This window comes from Pinus tabuliformis, chromosome 1_1 (assembly GCF_031772625.1).
Source record: "Pinus tabuliformis cultivar Carrire ecotype Pingquan chromosome 1_1, CPIR1, whole genome shotgun sequence".
NCBI classification, from domain to species: Eukaryota; Viridiplantae; Streptophyta; class Pinopsida; order Pinales; family Pinaceae; genus Pinus; species Pinus tabuliformis.
The window spans coordinates 421,489,946-421,507,639 of NC_142297.1; the positions used below are offsets into that span (position 1 = coordinate 421,489,946).

The window sequence follows — 17,694 nt, forward strand, 5'->3', positions numbered from 1 at the left end:
TGATCGTCCATTGGATATCATGATGGTAAATTCTCCTTTTAATTTGGGTTTGGTCAGAATTCAATCATTATCTGCAAATTGTCTAAAATGTTTCTTAAAGCTTGTGGCTTTTTCCTTGTACACCCTAAACCTAAGGTTTCTTTTGAAGCATTTACCTTACAAGATCAGTTCCTATGGAGTCATCATGTTGCACCTTCTTGATACAACATATTGGTTCACACTCACATGTGAACAGTCCTACTTGTCCGTGAGCAAAAACAACGGCTGTTGTATAGAAATTTGTATTTCGTTACCTAAAACCCCTTTTGATCCTTAATAGAAAATAAACACCCATTTTTAATTTAAATTTGTGGCACGTTGTCAGTGATATGCAGGAACCCCCCCTGTAAATCTGGTGGAGAGGAGATACATGTTTAACATGTAACTTCTATCGAGACACAAAAAAGTGGTCTGTTTGGTGTTTTCTTTCTGTGATATTACACATGCCTGCCAGCAGAGTAAGCATGGAAAATATTAGTTGATTTCTGGTGCACCCTACTGCCTCCCAGTTGAGGCAATTTTTTTTACTAATGAAGCCTGTTAATGGTTCATTGAAATGTTATTGTTGATCCTACTTGAATTGGTGATAGATGTAGTATTAAATAGTTCCCATATTCAAACTTGGGGAATTTCTTTAGGATATGAAGTATATTGTGACTTGTCTGTAATCCTTATTTTAGAGCAGTATGGGATACATAATATGGGCTTCTATTCAGCTTTTAGTGAAATTATTGCTTCCTTGGGGCAATGAACTGATGTTGCCTATCACTTGCTTAATTATAGTGAATATTTTCAAATCTAAGTGTTGCCATTTATTACCCGAGTTAGTTGCCATGTTTGGGTGGAATGTACCTTGATTCTCATAACAGCATACTTGTTCTTAGTTGTTAGATAGCATGTACTGACATATGGATTGTTATGGACATACTACATACCGAAGGGAAAAAAAGAAGAATTTTTTTGCTTAGTTAGGTTACTCCATGTTATGTTTTGTGCATGAGATATCCTGCTTTTACCTATTTGTCCTCAAAATCTTGATCACGGTTTCAAACAAAACCTATTTTGCCACCACAGAAACATAAATACCTCAAAGCAAATTATGAAAGTCCTCTTATTATCATCTCTAGAGCAGTCTTAGAAAGTATGTGTCCAGACTCCATACCCATTTTGACAAAGTTAGGGTTGAAACTTGGATAGTGTTTAAAAGTTATCAAAGACTAAAACCCTGGCTGTTATCTGGTTATTATTAATGAAAGCATCTTGTGTGTCTGTATCTTCTAGGATTTGTTTCTACTTCAATTCAATTATGATGAAGAAACTTAATTTGTGGTATTTTTCTTATGTACAACTAGGAGAAGGATTCTAAAGAGAAGCGGAGATGGAGTTTTAGGAAAAGAGCTGCACAACACAGAGTGCTTAGCACCACTGTGGAAATTGAACAATCATCCTCAAGTAAAGATGAACATGAAAACGAATCTGTTTGTGATCAGAACAAACAGATAATGCATGAGAGCACAGGAAAGTCTACCCTCTCAGCTCTTATGGATGAGAGCACAGGAAAGTCTACTCTCTCAGCTCTTATGGATAAACCATCTGAGAGTACAGAAACTGCAGTGACATTTAAAGCCCCAGAAACGCATGTATCTGCAGATAGAATCTCAGAAGTTTCTGCAGTGATCGATATACAAGCAGCTGTCAGGGCCTATTTGGTATTTATAATCACTTTTACAATCTGAAAATTTTCCTTTAATGGGCTCAGTATTTTTGTAATTGAGCTTCTCCTTTTATCTGTTAAAACACATTTGTTTCAATTTATGGAGTTATTTTCTTTCCTATATTACTTTTTTTGTTGAGGCTTAACACAATAGGTTAAATACTGCTGTATACATTTATGCATTTAAGACAATTTTGGCAGGGCTTGAGCTAGCAAACTGGGATGTTTGAAATTTTTGCAGGCCTGCCGAGAATTTGATCGCCTTAAATGTATTGTAAGTTTACAAGCCCATGTTCGTGGACACTTAGTTAGAAAGCAGGCTGCAAGAACTCTGCGTTGTGCGCGAGCAATTGTCAGATTGCAAGCTTTGGTTCGTGCTCGTCGAGTGCGATTGTCAGAAGAAGGATTGGCTATTCGAGAGAAGCTTGAAGACATACGACGGCAGAATGGTTCAAAAGGAAATGTTTTGGTAAAAGTATATAAGCATTCTTTGCTGACTTGGACAATATTTATGCATCTGCTTGTATGTGATGTTTAAACTTATATGCCGTCTTGTATCCATTCTTAATCAATGTTTGGCAATGTCTGTTGGATGTTTTCAGGAGAGAAATGGTTCAAATGCTTCAATTAACAATGACACTTTTGTGTCAGAGAAGCTGTTCTCAAATGGATTTGCTAATCAGGTAAACTTGAAGCTTGATTATCTGAACCAATACATTCCAGTTTTAGCATACCATGAAGTCTAGTATGCAGAAAAAAGAAAGTTGCAATGGATGACACTGATATTTAATTCACCACTTTTCTTTGTCTTTTTGAAGCTTTTAAAAGCTATTCCAAAGACAGATTCTCTATGTATGGAGTATGATCCAGACCATTGCAATTCTGGATGGAAATGGTTGGAACGTTGGATGGCTGCTTCTCCTTGGGGGTCTGGTTTGTCAGTTCACGCAAATAATACTTCAAATTGCTTAAATGAAAGTGAAAATGCACATATCCTAGAGGCTAGAGCTGAAAATCCTGGGCATATCTTGATAAAGGAGTCAAATTCAATGTTAGGTCCTGTTATTGATCAGCCTGAGGTTGAATCTGAGAAGATTACTGTCAGCTTGACAAAGGGATCCAATTTAACATCATCACCTGATTCTGTTTCCGATCAGCTTGACAGCAAAACAAATTTGTCAAATTCAATATTGGATTCTCTTACAGATCGGCTGAATGAACAGTTGAAACAAGCGTCAAATTTGGTTTTAACCAAGGACATTGTCGACGCTGTGGATTGCAATTGTAGTCCAAGGGAAGAATCAATAGTAATACTAGATTATATGTCAACATCTGCTTCAGATCCAAGTAAGCATGAAACAAACAGTGAAAACGGCAACGATAGCTTGGGAAATATGCAATCTTCATATTATGATTCTATATCTAATCAGTTAAGTATCCCGCTCAGAAATACATCACATCAATCTCTGGAGCCCGTTCCAAGTGAGTCTAACACTGAACCTGATAATCCTCAACTTGCCTCGAGAAAATTAACAAATTCAATAATGGATTCTCTTTCTGATCAGCTCAATATTGAAGGTGAGAGCTGCATTTGTGATTCAAGAAAAGCATCAAACTCCACCCTTGATTCTGTCTCATGTCAGATTGAACCTGTAATTGAAAATTCCATGCATTTGAGAAGGGTGTCAGATTCAGCATCGGATTCTGTTTCAGAGCAGCTGAACATGGAGATAAGAGATGACTCAAGTTCAAGTGTGAATTCTTTGGATCAATTAAAGGATGAAGCTGGAAATTTTTATTGTAACTTAAGCGAGGTATCCAACACAACAAGGGATTCTGTTTTGGGTCAACATCGGATTGAATCTGAGAACCCTCAATCTAACTTGAGCATCATTTCAAATCCAGCAGCGATTTCTGTACTGGATCAGACTGAGGTCAATGTTGAAAGTCCCAATTGTCAGCTAGAGAAGGATTTGAATGTGGTATCTGGTTCTACATCAGTTCCTATTGAAGCTGAGAAATCCACACACAGCTTTGTAAAGACGTTAACTTCAGATATGGATTGTGTCTTGAATCACCCTGAAGTTGAAGCTGAGAATTCGAAATGTACTTTGAACTCAGTTGTAGATTCTGTTTCAGTTCAGCCTGGAAATTCATCAAATACAAATTTGGATTCTTTTTCAGATCAACTTCAGCCTCAAGTTGAAGCTGAGAACGGTAATTATATTTTGGAGGATGAAAATTATAAGATAGAGAAGGCTTCAAATGTGGCATTTGACTCTACATCACTTCAGGTTGAAGCTGAGAAACCTACTGATAGCTTTAGGACTCTAACTTTGGATATGGATTGTGTCTCAAATCAGCCTAAAGTTGAAGCTGAGAGTAATAAAGGTACATTGAGCTCAGTTATGGATTCTGTTCCAGTTCAGCCAGTAACTGTATCGAGCTCAAACTTGGGTTCCCCTTCAGTTCAACTTCAGCCTCGAGTTGAAGCTGAGAATGGTCATTGTCGTTTGGATAAGCTATCAAATACAGCATTTGATTCCATTCCTTCTGTTCAGGGAACATCTCCAATTCATCAGTCAACAACCAGTTCACCTGCAAGCAATAAGCCGGAAAATGCTTCAGCACAGCAAGGCGTCATTTCTTCTGGTGACTCCATTCGCACCAATCACAAGAGGAGGCTTGAGTCACCTATCAAAAGTAATTTAGAAAATTCGGCCGTTTCTAGAAGACGAAGTTCATCTGGCTCTAGGAAAGCCGGTCATTCAGAAAATGATTCACAAGGAAGCCCATCTCTTCCGAACTATATGGCTGCCACTGCGTCAGCCAAAGCGAAATTCCGTGCTGTTAATTCTCAAGATTCAAGTCCAGATGTCCAAGAGTACGGTACTGCAAAGAGACGAAACTCTTTTCCAGCTTCTAATGGGAATGAACATACTGGGTCTCCGCAGGCTCATAGGTCATCACCACAAGGTCAAAGAACCACCAAAGGGAATGGTGTTCATTCCCCAAGAGATTCCACAGGTAAGAAGTTACCCCTTTGAATTTTTTTTGAATGAAGAAAACGTTATGTAGAAAGCATACAACAAAATAACAGGCAACAGATAGTTGTTGTGATGAGCAAAATTCACTTCTTACAGCAGCTCTTGGCCTAGTTCTTCAATCATTTCTCACATCTAATAAAATCAACCCAAGACCATTAATCAAACACAGATTTAATGTCCAAAACCAAGGCCCCATGGAGCCAACCAGTACAGTAAATAGCCACTAACATGTATTAAAACTGCAATAAAGGGTAAACAGCCTACCAGCTTACGCATCTTACTCAGTTTCTTTCTGGACTTTATATATACATTTCACTTTTAATTTTTAGAGTTCATTTCTCAATAACTTTGGTTATTCATTAGATTTTTGCATGAAGCAATCCTATTTTATAGGGTTGTGCTATTGCAGTTTTGCACATCTACTTGTTACTCCATAAAAAATTATTTGGACGAGTTTATTGATTTGACAGATAACCAGTATCATTAATTTATTCAATTGTGAATTACATTTGAAGTGAATGTGTTGAAATTGCAAGTCATCCTTGCAATGTGATTGTATGGGTTTCTAACTTTACCTAGCTGTGGCGATTCCAGAAAAGCTAAAGCAGGAGTGGCGAAGGTGATGGATTACATGACATCACCCTGGATGTACTGTTTTTAATTTGATTCTTTTACAGAGGATTTCAGTCACCGGAAGGCTGGCCGTTTGGAAAGAACCTTTAGGATTGTTAATGGTTGAGGTGCAATGCAGGCCCTCGACTTCAGTAGTGCTATGCAGGTTCGAGTTCAGCGATGCCATACAGTTTGCTGGTAGTTGTTAGGCACTCCAGACACCTCTGTAAAAACAGATTATTTTTCTAAATTTGGACCGTGTCTTGCCTTGTTTTCAGATTGCCAGTGTTTAGTGTCTGCTTGGATTGGGTTCTACTAAAGTGGTCAATTTGGTCTTTCTGTATCCAGCTACGAAATATGCGGTTTTAATAAGGCTCGGGATCACTGTATTTTATGTATCTGTTGATTGATGTAATCTCGTTGGTCTTCTGTTATACTTATAGTTGAAAGATTCTGGACATTATCTACATTTTAAGAAAAAGTCTCAGGTTGTAAAGTGATATTTTATAATACAAATAGTTTTCTGAAATAACATTTAAAATAAGATTTTACAGTAGCGATTGTTATCTTATATGAAGCTAATTATACTGAGGCGAGGTGACATACAGCATGGTTGGTGGGAAATGTCAGCGTGGGCATTTGTCAACAAAAATGGTCTCATTTTCTTTTATTATTACCATAAATGAAAAATGTGTTATTGATTTTATTTATGAGATTTAAACGCTTACAAGTAAATTATTATAAAGCCATCCTGATCCCGGAGTTATTATCCATGCAGAGGGATAAAGAAAGAAAGGATAATGCAAATTGCAGATGTTTATTAGATTATTGAAATTTTCCATATCCTAAATTCTTATTAGGAGAGTGTTAAAACTGAGGTTTATATTGAAATTTCCTTATACTAAATTAACTTTTGAAATTTCCCATATAGTAAATTCTTATCAGGAGAGTGTCAAAACTTTGAGGTTTATATTGAAATTTCCCTTGTACTAAATTTAGAGTTAATAATAATTTATTAACCTTTGTTTTATATGATTATTTAAATGCTTATTTTAAAGTTCGAAAATATTTTTTTAAAATTAATAATAAATTCAGAATTAATAATATTTTATTAACCTTTGTTATATATAATTATTTTAAATGCTTATTTTAAAGTTGGAAAATATTTTTATTAATAATAACAATCGTAATTATTAAAAAAAATACGTACATTTTTTAATTTTCACCAATAACTATTAAAATTGTAATTATGAGAAAAAATACATAATTTTTTTTAATTCTCATTAATTATTAAAAATATTGAAAAGTATCACAACTTTAAAGTTAAAAATATAAAAATAGGGAAGAGTATTAAAATTTTAAAGTTTGCATTTTTTTTAATCTAAATTTAGAATTAATATTAATTCATTAATCTCTATTTTATATATTTATTTTAAATTTTGAAAATGAAGAATTTAAAATTAATAATAAAAACTATAATTATTAGAAGAAATGCATTATTTTTTTGTGTAAGGTGAAACATATTAATACAAAATCAAAGTTTACATCAAAAGGTTAGTGAGTCCATTTGGCCTTTCTCTAAGAAGACTAGATCACATCAACAAATGGGCTCGACAAATAGCCCAAGTGTCCAAAAATACCTGGCATAACTAGACTTGAACATAAAAACAATAATAGGAAATTGAACATGCCTATCTACATCAACATCTTAAACACAGGTAGCTTCACATGCATAATAATCATAAACTCAAGGAACAACGTCAGACTTTGAGCCATCCACATGGATAGGATCCACTAGTTTAGTCGAAGGCTTGGGAGTTGGTGGTGGAATACCTAGGTGTTTCAATCCGTGCTCGCCTCTTGTCCATTGTTTCAAATCCACAGTTGTAGTCCCTGAGGTGACCATGCAAATGGTCCAAGGTCTGTTGTTAATCTCTTCTCGCTTCCTGACTATCCAAGAGCACCCTTCCTAGAAGACATTTCATTTGCCAGTATAGGTTTATTGTATGCATGTACTTGCTTTTCTCCTAGCTTGGCCTATATCCCAAATACATCCTTCTCGTTTTGCTTTAACTTCTACATCAAATAGAGAGGTTATTTGTTAGGAGGCCTTTCTTTTAATTCTTGATAGCTCCTCTTGGACATGCATGGGAATTTGCTCATGATACCTTGCTGCAAAACCTTTCGCTCGATTTTGAAGGCATGAATTCCCTCAACAACCTCTTTCCGCATAATACACTGATCCTCTTCGAGCATGGTGCGAAATCCTCCTACCTCCGAATTGAACAAATATCCAAAATATTGAGTCTTGAGCTTGTTGTATCGCTGCACACTACATAATAAAAACAAAACTCTTGTTCCTTTCCCTCCTTTGTCCCATTGTGTCCTTGAAATAGTTCTGTCACAAGAACTTGAGTAGTTTATCAGGAAAATTCTTGTTTCACTATATAACCAAACCTCCAATTCTGGATGCTGGATCCAACCTTCCTTATTAGAACCAACCTCCATGCTATTAAACTTCCACTTGTCCAGATCCTTACTGGAGGTTTTTTCTTTACCCTAAGCCTAAGGAAAGATCTGGACACGTAACTACTTCTGCCTCCAGTGAATTACTTCAACTTGGGTTTTGCTTTGTCTCTTCACAAAGAACAAAATACCCTTTAACTTCCTTTTCCCAAAATCAGAGTAATATAGAAATTTAGCTTTCATAGTACTCGCCTCACTCTACTTCTCCATATTTTGCTCCTCGCTAGTCCCATCCTCACCATATACGATTCAAAGTGCCCTCCCCACTCTAGTTCACCCTCAGCAAAACATAAACAATATTTTCTAAAGGGGACTTTCCATAGCTACTTTGACTATCTAGCAAACTAAAAGAAGGTTGACTTCCTATATCACAGGCTTCATAAACAAGATCCTTCACTACAAAGAATTAGACAATAGATGAGAAAGCACCGAGAGATGACGTGATACCTCTACTCGTGAATCACCCAAGCCACCCATTACTCGTCCCTGGTTCCTCCCTATGCTCCTCCTATAGTATAAAATTTCCCACAACTGTGAGTTGATGAAAGCCTCTAAGCTTTGCTTCATTGAGCTCCAAAGGCATTCTTGGCTTTAACAAACACCAAGCTACCTCAAGCAGATACAAGGATGCAAATTGCACCAGTTTCTCAACGACCCTCTCCCAAAGTATACCTCTTTTATTACCCACCATTGACAACAATTGAATTGGTACATGTTGGTCGCCATTAATTTAATTTCCATGATGAGAGCCTTGTGCCAACCAAAACCGTCCACTAGCATATCATCTATGCAAATTTTAGCATGCTTCAGGCACGAAGTTACCAATTACCTCCCATCCTTGCAATCCCCAACTCATAATGATCTACGTTTGATCATTATTGCAAGGTAGATATAATCCCAATGTTAAATAATGTCACTTATGGGGGACATGTTGCCATGTCCCCTTGCTTGTTAGCTAAGGGTGACGGTGGCATACCACACACCCTCCTCTCTCCTTCGATCACCTGAATACGGGGTAAAATACATGCATTATTAGAAGAAATTCATAAATTATTTAATTCTCATCATTGTTCAATGCTATGATCATAGATACATAAAACTAATCTTTAGAAGTGTATATGTTTTGAAATGTCTAGAAATTATATTAACAAATTAGTGTAAAACGATGTATGCATATGAATATATGATTTCTAATTTTTGAGTATGATGATTAACCAATCTCAATTGAAAGAATTCATGATGCTCAAGTTTGTGTAGAGAAAATTGGCCCCTGAGGGTTGAACCACAATTATTTATTTAAGTTTATCGACCAAGATGATACTAAGCACATCATTTCACCATGTGGAGATGAAACTTTGTAAAGTAGCTTAAAAACACTATTTTAGAGGTTATGATAATATCACATTGTTTTCAAAAAGGATTCTTGCAACATTTCCTTGTAAAAATACAAGGTTAGTGCATACATGCACAAAGGGAAAAAAAGAGACTGCCATTAATCCGAATTGGATCCATGAAAATTATCAAAGTTCTATGACTGTATCAAATCAGGACAGACTTCAAAAACTTGTGAACAAAGAGCTATCAGGAAGGACTTCTGGATAGTGGCAGTTTGTAGCAAGCAAGGAATGACGAGGACCTCGGTCAAAGCGTGCTGACCGAGGCCCATGGTGACTGCGTAGGACGCAAACTAGCAGTTAGGAAGTTCGGATCAGAAAATGGAGGCTGTTTTTGATGTGCGATTAGCGTGGGCAAAACCCCTCAAAATGGAAAGGCTCCGAGTGCTCGGTCACAAGGGAAGCCGAAAACTGTGGGAAAAGCGCTAAACTGAAAGGCGGGTCTCGCGCTCCAAAACCGGCGGAATATCAGAGGCGTGTTGGGTGGTAAGCGGAATTGTTAGGAGACCCAACGATGCCATACAACGAACGACGTGTGTCCGGCGGATGAGAGAGAAAACCGCCTCTCGTCGCGGGCTAACGTCCGAGCAAGTCAATCGCGCGATAAGAGCGAACACCGTAGGATTTGGGGGCTCCAGATCTAATGGTGGAGGTTGCGCCCGATGGAAAACTGAATTTGGAGGGAGAATTAAGCTGCAGCATATAAAAGTCTGAAGTCTGATTTGACCGTTGAGTTGGCGGATGAATTATTTCACAATGTAGTCGAAATATTGAACTATTTGAGGAAGAGCTGGCGCAGCTCGTGAGAGGACAAGTGGCCACTTCCCTGTGAGACGTTACACAGTGGCGATGATGCAGAGGCAGGGAACTCCAAACGAACAACAACAGGTGATCCGAAGAGATGGAAGAGGAAGCGAACAGTCAGAGGATGGATTGGCTTTAAGCCATGAACAAACAGAGAACAAAAACAAGCGAGCACTGTAAGAAAGAAGGAGACAGTGAGACCAAGAGACAGAACAGAGAAGAAGCAAGAAGCAGAAAAAAGAGAGCCGAGCTGACCTAAGGCAGCATCGAGCAAATAGAAGGCTTGAGAGGTTCAAGCAATTCCCGGTGAGGATATCTGTCGGGAACTGAGTACCAAATTGGACTCACCCCATCAAGACCAATTTGAGGTCGAGACTTGGTAAGGAAGAGTCTGTGCACTCTAGTGGCTTGGGGAATCCAAGAACCACCCTACTAAGCATTATCTGTTTCAGGAGACTCAAATTGAGCTCCTCATTGTAAAAACTCTGTTTTAAAGACACAATAAAGAAGGCCACCATTGAAAGCTGGACCAGAGACGTAGCCCAGGAGGATTGGGTGAACTCCTTATTAATTTTTTGTGTTCTTGCATTTGCTTACTATGTTTCTCTTACTGTTTTCCATTATCCAGTGTCTGTGTATTTTGCAATCTGATCGATCCGTTGCCTAAGATAACATAGACACACACTAGCACATGAGTCTGTAATACCTTCATTAATTAATTAATTAACTGAGATAACTCACAAGTGATTTTCAGATCAAGTGGTATCAGAGCTTTAGGCTGTTAAGGTTAGACAAGCTTGTGTTGGATTTCGCTGTTGAATGCTAACTAGATCAAAGCTCAAATTAGGAGAAGGAGAGTTGGTTGAAACTAATTCTAAAATTGGGTGAGTCTACCCTTAGAAGACAATGTCAGAGGAAGGTTCTATGGGGCCAGACCCTCAATTCATAGATAGTTTCCTAGCCATAAGGTCCATGGTAGAGGAAATGTATAAGGACTTTAGAAAACATAAAGATGAAGACTCATCAGGCTCCAAACAAGATAAAGGAGAAGAAGAGTCTCACTTCCATGACCACTCAAAAGGAAAAGGGAAAGAGGAAAGCTTTCTCACACCTCCTAATAGCCTTGAACATAAAAAGAAGGCATCTTTGATTAAACTAGATGTTAAATTTGATTTACCTATATATGATGGAGAGTTGAATGCAGAAAAGTTGGACAATTGGATTAGACAAATTGATGTTTATTGCAGAGTGCAGAGTATCGATTCAGACAAGAGCAAGATTCAACTGTCAAGCCTAAGCCTTGGAGGCACTGCCTTGGTTTGGTGAGAAGGCAGGACCCAAGCTGACATGAAAAGACATGGTAAGACTATCTCTGTCTGGAGTGAATTTGTTTCTGCAATAAAAAAACAGTTCTATCCATTGGCCTACATGCAACAAGCCATGATGAGCTGGCAAACTCTTCGACAGTTGAAAGGGCAAAGTGTACAATGATACACTCAAGAATTTAGAAAGAGAGCATTGATTCTAGGAATCTCATTAGACTCACTTGAGACTCTATTGAAGTACATTGGTGGTCTACATAGCTATATGAGGCACACTATCGTCATGTTTAATCCCACTAGTATAGGTGAGGTATCTGTACAAGCTACTCATCTAGAAGCTAGAGGAAAGAATGGAAGTCTGAAAGTTGGGGGATCTTCCCAACCCACTGCAAGCAAGAATAAGGAGAAAATAAAGCAGAAATGGAACGCAAGGAAGGCTAACACTGCACAGAAGAACAAGTCTTCATGCACCCACTGTAAAAAGGATGGGCATGATGATGAACACTGTTGGATTCTGCATTCGGAGCTGAGACCTAAGAAGTTCGAGGGAAAGAAGAAGAAGATTGCTGTAGCTATTCAGAAAGATTTGGGGTCAGACTCAAGAGATGAAATAACCATTGCAGCCACAGGTATAAGAGGTAAGAATTCTGAAGCATCTACTAGTAATTCTGCAAAATCAACTATTGATGAAGAAAATGAGAGAAAAAGACATGAGCTTTTCCATATTCGAGTTATTTCCAAACATCAAAAGATTGATACTCGGTTTGATAGTGGCCCACAAGTAAATTTAATTTTTGAAGCAATTGTAAAGAAGTTGGGATTAGTAACTACACCTCACAAGAAACCATACCCATTAAGATGGTTAAATGATAAAGCACAACTACAAGTGACTAGACAATGCGAACTCAAGTTTTCTTTTGGGTCAACATTTGTAGATGAGTTTGAGTTAGACATAATTCCTTTGGATATATGTGGAATTGTTTTAGGAAGTTCTTACTTGTATGACATAAAAGCTATTTTCTATAAAGCTGAGAACAAGTATCTACTTGTTAAAGATGGAATCAAATACTTTGTAAGAGCTCATAAGCTCAAGAATAATTATACTCTCATAAACTCAGGGCAGATGAAACGAATGATAAATTCATGCAAACAATTCTTACTGATAGTTGTAAAGGAAAAGAAACCTGATAAAACCAATGTATTTGAGGGCTATAATGCTAAACATCAAGCTAATTTAGAAAAGGTTATTTCAGAGTATGATATCTTGTTTCAAGAACCTAAAGGTTTGACACCCAAAAAAGAAATAGTTCATGCTATTATTTTGCAGCAAGATGCTCTATTGCCTAACATTGGAATCTACAGGTTGTCTGCTTTAGAGAACACAGAAATCAAGAAGCAGGTGCAGGAGTTGTTCAAGAAAGGGTTAATCAGACCTAGCACATCACCATGTGGGTCACCAATCGTTTTGGTGAGAAAGAAAGATGGCTCGTGGAGAATGTGCATTGATCACTGAGCACTGAATAAGATAACAATAAAAAATCATTATCCCCTTCCTCGCATAGATGATTTTTTAGATCAATTGAAAGAAGCTGTTTATTTTTCCAAGTTAGACTTGCATAGTGGATACCATCAGGTCAGAGTTACAGAACAAGATGCATGGAAGACTACTTTCAAAACAAAGCAGGGATTGTATGAGTGGCTGGTTATGCCTTTTGGCTTAACTAATGCTCTTGCTACTTTCATGAGATTAATGAATGATGTACTCAAACCTTTTCTTGATGATTTTGTTATGTGTATCTGGATGACATTTTGATATTTAGCAAAACATGGGAAGAACACTTAAAGCATGTTAAGCAGACATTAGATGTTTTCAAAAGAGAAAAACTTTATATTAAACTCTCAAAATGTGAATTTGGCAAAACATATTTGAATTATTTGGGACATATAGTAGGGGGTGGTGAAATGAAGATAGATCCCTCTAAGGTGGCAGTCATTGTAAACTGGCCTAAACCCAAATCTGCTACAGAAGTTAGAAGCTTCTTAGGAGCAGCACAATATTGGAGAAAGTTCATTTCTAACTTTTCCTCAATTGCAGCTCCCTTACATGATTGAACAAGGTGTTTCAGTGGGGAGGCAAACAACCGAAAGCCTTCGACACCTTGAAAGAAAAGATTAGTACAACACCTATACTAGCACTACCTAATCTTCAAAGACCATTTGAGATCCAACGGATGCCAGTGACTATGCCTTGGGAGCAGTGTTGACACAGCATGGTAAACCCATATGTTATCATTTTAAGCCATTTAATTATGTAGTAGTTAACTATCCTACATATGATAAAGAATTGTATGCGTTAGTACAGAGTGTGAAAAGGTGGAAACGTTACTTAATGGGCAAAGAGACAATAATACATACTGATCATCAACCACTTCAATATCTACACTCCCAAAATAAGTTGCAACAATCAAGACACTATAGATGGATGGGTTTTCTACAACAATTTCATTTAGTCATCAGATATAAAAAGGGAATACACAATAAAGTTGCAGATATGTTATCTAGACCCATTATAAGTGCATCTACTGTACTTAAGCATAATTCTGTGTTACATGAGAGATACATTGAACAATATGCTCAAGATATAGATTTCAAAGATGTATGTGCAACTTTAAGTCAAGGCAAACGAGTAGAAGAATTGGATTATCATGTAAAGGACCGACTCCTATATCATTGTGGGAAGCTATGCATTCCACAAAATGAAAGAGTAAAGATAATTCAAGAAGCACACACTTCTCTAATATCAGGTCACTTTGGGGTAAGTAAAACAGTTGCACAACTGCAAATATTTTGTTATCGGCCAAAAATGAATGAGAGTTTCTAGATATGTAAGAGGGTGTACTATGTGTGCTAAAAGCAAGCCCAACAACAGAAAACTAGGCTTGTACACTCCATTACCAGTTCCTTCTCACCCTTGGGAAAGTGTTTCCATGGATTTTGTTGGAGGACTACCTAAATCTAGGAAAGGTCATGATTATCTGTATGTTGTCGTGGATAGGTTTAGCAAAATGTGTATTTTGATACCTTGTAATAAACAGATTACAACTGAACAAACTGCAAAACTGTTCTTTCAACATGTATGGGTTCATTTTGGATTACTCACTTTCATTGTATCTGATCGAGACACTTGAATTGTGGGGAAGTTTTGGTCAAGTCTGTGGGAACTGATGGACACCAAACTGAAGAAAAGCACAACTTTTTATCCACAAACAGATGGCCAGACCGAAGTAGTCAACAAGACAGTGATCCAGTTGCTCAGGGGATATTGAAGCAAGCATCCTAAGATTTGGGATGAACATTTATGTTATGTGCAACATGCTTACAATAGAGCAAAACATTCTTCTACATAGAGATCTCCTTTTGAGACCTATTTTGGTTTCACACCAAGGTTTCCTTTGGATTTTGTCTTTGATAAAGACACCACGGTTGAGGGACACAGTGATGTGGATAAGACAACTAGGTTCATTAAACAGATCCAAGAGATCCACCAGGCAGTACAAGAACAGTTGGAAAAGAGCCAAGCCAAATATAAGGCAAGGCATGCCAAGCATTGGATGGAGCATAGTTTCCAAGTTGGTGACCAAGTCTGGCTGTATATCAGCAAGGACAGGATGCAAGGTGAAGCTAAAAGGCTAAAACTTATCAGGTATGGACCTTTCAAGATACTTGAGAAAATTGGTGAGATTGCTTTTCGCCTTGATCTACCAGCTTACATGCACATCTGCTCAGTCGTGAATGCAGATTGCTTGAGATTGTTTGAACCTTCACTAATTGAGGATCCCGAAGAGCAGAGTCAATTTCCTTCTATTGATGACCTGTTACCTGAATATCTTAATGAATTCAGGAAGACACAGTTCTAGATAGGAAGGTGAGGACGACATGCAGGGGAGATGTTGAGTACCTCAAAGTTGGGCTCAAGGATTCAAAACCGAGCAGTGCAAAATGGATAGAGATTGGACTAGTGAGAAAATTGTACGCTCACTTATTCGATGCTTGAAAACTAACTTTTGGTGGTCCAAAAGCTTTTTCAGTGGGAAGGCTGTGATCCGAATTGGATCCATGAAAATTATCAAAGTTCTATGACTGTATAAAATCAGGACAAACTTCAAAAACTTGTGAACAAAGAGCTATCAGGAAGGACCTCTAGACAGTGGCAGTTTGTAGCCAGCAAGGAACGACGAGGGCCTCAGTCAAAGCGTGCTGACCGAGGCCCATGGAGATCGCGCAGGACACAAACTAGCAGTTAGGAAGTCCGGATCAGAAAATGGAGGCCGTTTCTGATGCGGATCGTTGGGAAAAACCTCTTGAAATGGAAAGGCCCTGAGCGCTCGGTCACAAGGGAAGCCGAAAACTGTGGGAAAAGCGCTAAACCGAAAGGCGGGTCGCGCGCTCCAAAACCGGCGGAATATCGGAGGCGTGTTGGGCGGTAAGCGAAATTGTCAGGAGACCCAACGATGCCATACAACGAACGGCGTGTGTCCAGCGGATGAGAGAGAAAACCGCCTCTCATCGTAGGCTAACATTCGAGAAAGTCAACCGCGCGATAAGAGCGAACACCGTAGGATCTGGGGGCTCCAGATCTAACGGTGGAGATTGCACCCGATGGAAAACCGAATTTGGAGGGAGAATTAAACTGCAACATATAAAAGTCTGAAGTCCAATTTGACCGCTGAGTTGGCGGATGAATCGTTTCACAACGTAACCGAAATACCGAACCGTTTGGCGCAGTTCATGAGAGGACAAGTGGCCACTTCCTTGTGAGACGTTACATAGTGGCGATGACGCAGAGGTAGGGAACTCCAAACGAACAACAACAGGTGATCTGAAGAGATGGAAGAGGAAGCGAATAATCAAAGGATGGATTGGATTTAAGCCATGAATAGACAGAGAACAAAAATGAGCGAGCACTATAAGAAAGAAAGAGACAATGAGACCGAGAGACAGAACAGAGAAGAAGAAAGAAGCAGAAAATAGAGAGCTAAGCTGACCTAAGGCAGCATCAAGCAGACAGAAGGCTTGAGAGGTTCAAGCAATTCCCTGTGAGGATATCTGTCGGGAACTGAGTATCAAATTGGACTCACCCCATCAAGACCGGTTTGAGGTCGAGGCTTGGTAAGGAAGAGTCTGTGCACTCTAGTGGCTTGGGGAATCCAAGAACCACCCTACTAAGCATTATCTGTTTCAAGAGACACAAATTGAGCTCCTCATTGTAAAAACTCTGTTTTAGAGACACAATAAAGAAGGCCACCATTGAAAGCTGGACTGGAGACATAGCCCAGAGGATTGGGTGAACTCCTTATCAATTTGTTGTGTTTTTGCATTTACTTACTGTGTTTCTCTTACTGTTTTCCATTATCCAGTGTTTGTGTATTTTGCAATCTGATCGATCCGTTGCCTAAGATAACATAGACACACACCAACGCGTGAGTCTGTAATACCTTCATTCATTAATTAATTAACTGAGATCACTCACGAGTGATTTTCAGATCAGCCATCATAAGGACATTGTTAAAAATTACAAAATTTTGCTATAAGCTTCTAAGTCATAGTCATTCAAATACTACATGCTAAATTTTAATTCCTTGCCATACAAGTTAGAACTATATTTATAAAATTTATTATTACATATAAAACTTGCTAAACTTGGTCAACATATAATCTAATGCTTTTCATTAGGATTTGAAGTTGGATTATTAACTTAGTGAGGCTTTGGCTTAACCACTCCACCATAGTCCAATGAACAAGTGAAATAACTTCATAAATTTTTTCAAGCATATGTTTCATTTGTTTTAACAATAAATTTGATGTTGATCATCTGCAAATTTAAGAAAAGATGTATTTTTCTATGATATATGTGGAAAACGTATTATTTTATAAGCTATACAAGGTACATTCTGAAGTTGTGGTTGTACCTACTAGATCCATAACATTTGAGATCTCATAAACCTCATATTGATATCTTGTAGTGATCACAATCCATTATGTAATATTTCAATATATGATATTTACCCTCAATATAGTGTATGATAGCCATTTGTTATGAAAAATTACTTTGACTTGTTCATAGGAAGTGGCTATGTATTTGGATTGGATAGAGCTAACTTCAAAATGGCACACATGAAGTTGGTGTTGATAATTCATTGGCCAAAATGCTAAAGGTAATAAAGTTCACTTGACAA

At 37.9% G+C, this 17,694-nt stretch overlaps 1 protein-coding gene across 3 annotated transcripts in view; it reads left to right on the forward strand.

Moving 5' to 3' along the window:
- Positions 1-5,875, forward strand: part of LOC149213493 (uncharacterized) — a 93,151-nt gene extending 87,276 nt beyond the window's left edge. For 2 of the 3 annotated variants that reach the window (XM_089392032.1, XM_089392031.1), the window contains 5 exons: positions 1,392-1,748; positions 1,995-2,228; positions 2,356-2,436; positions 2,572-4,780; positions 5,395-5,875. In XM_089392032.1, the coding sequence (XP_089248158.1) occupies positions 1,392-1,748; positions 1,995-2,228; positions 2,356-2,436; positions 2,572-4,780; positions 5,395-5,423 (2,910 nt within the window). In that variant the 3' untranslated portion in view covers positions 5,424-5,875. The remainder of the gene's footprint in view (positions 1-1,391; positions 1,749-1,994; positions 2,229-2,355; positions 2,437-2,571; positions 4,781-5,394) is intronic. The other variant, XM_089392033.1, reaches the window with a different exon arrangement.
- Positions 5,876-17,694: the final 11,819 nt, after the last annotated feature.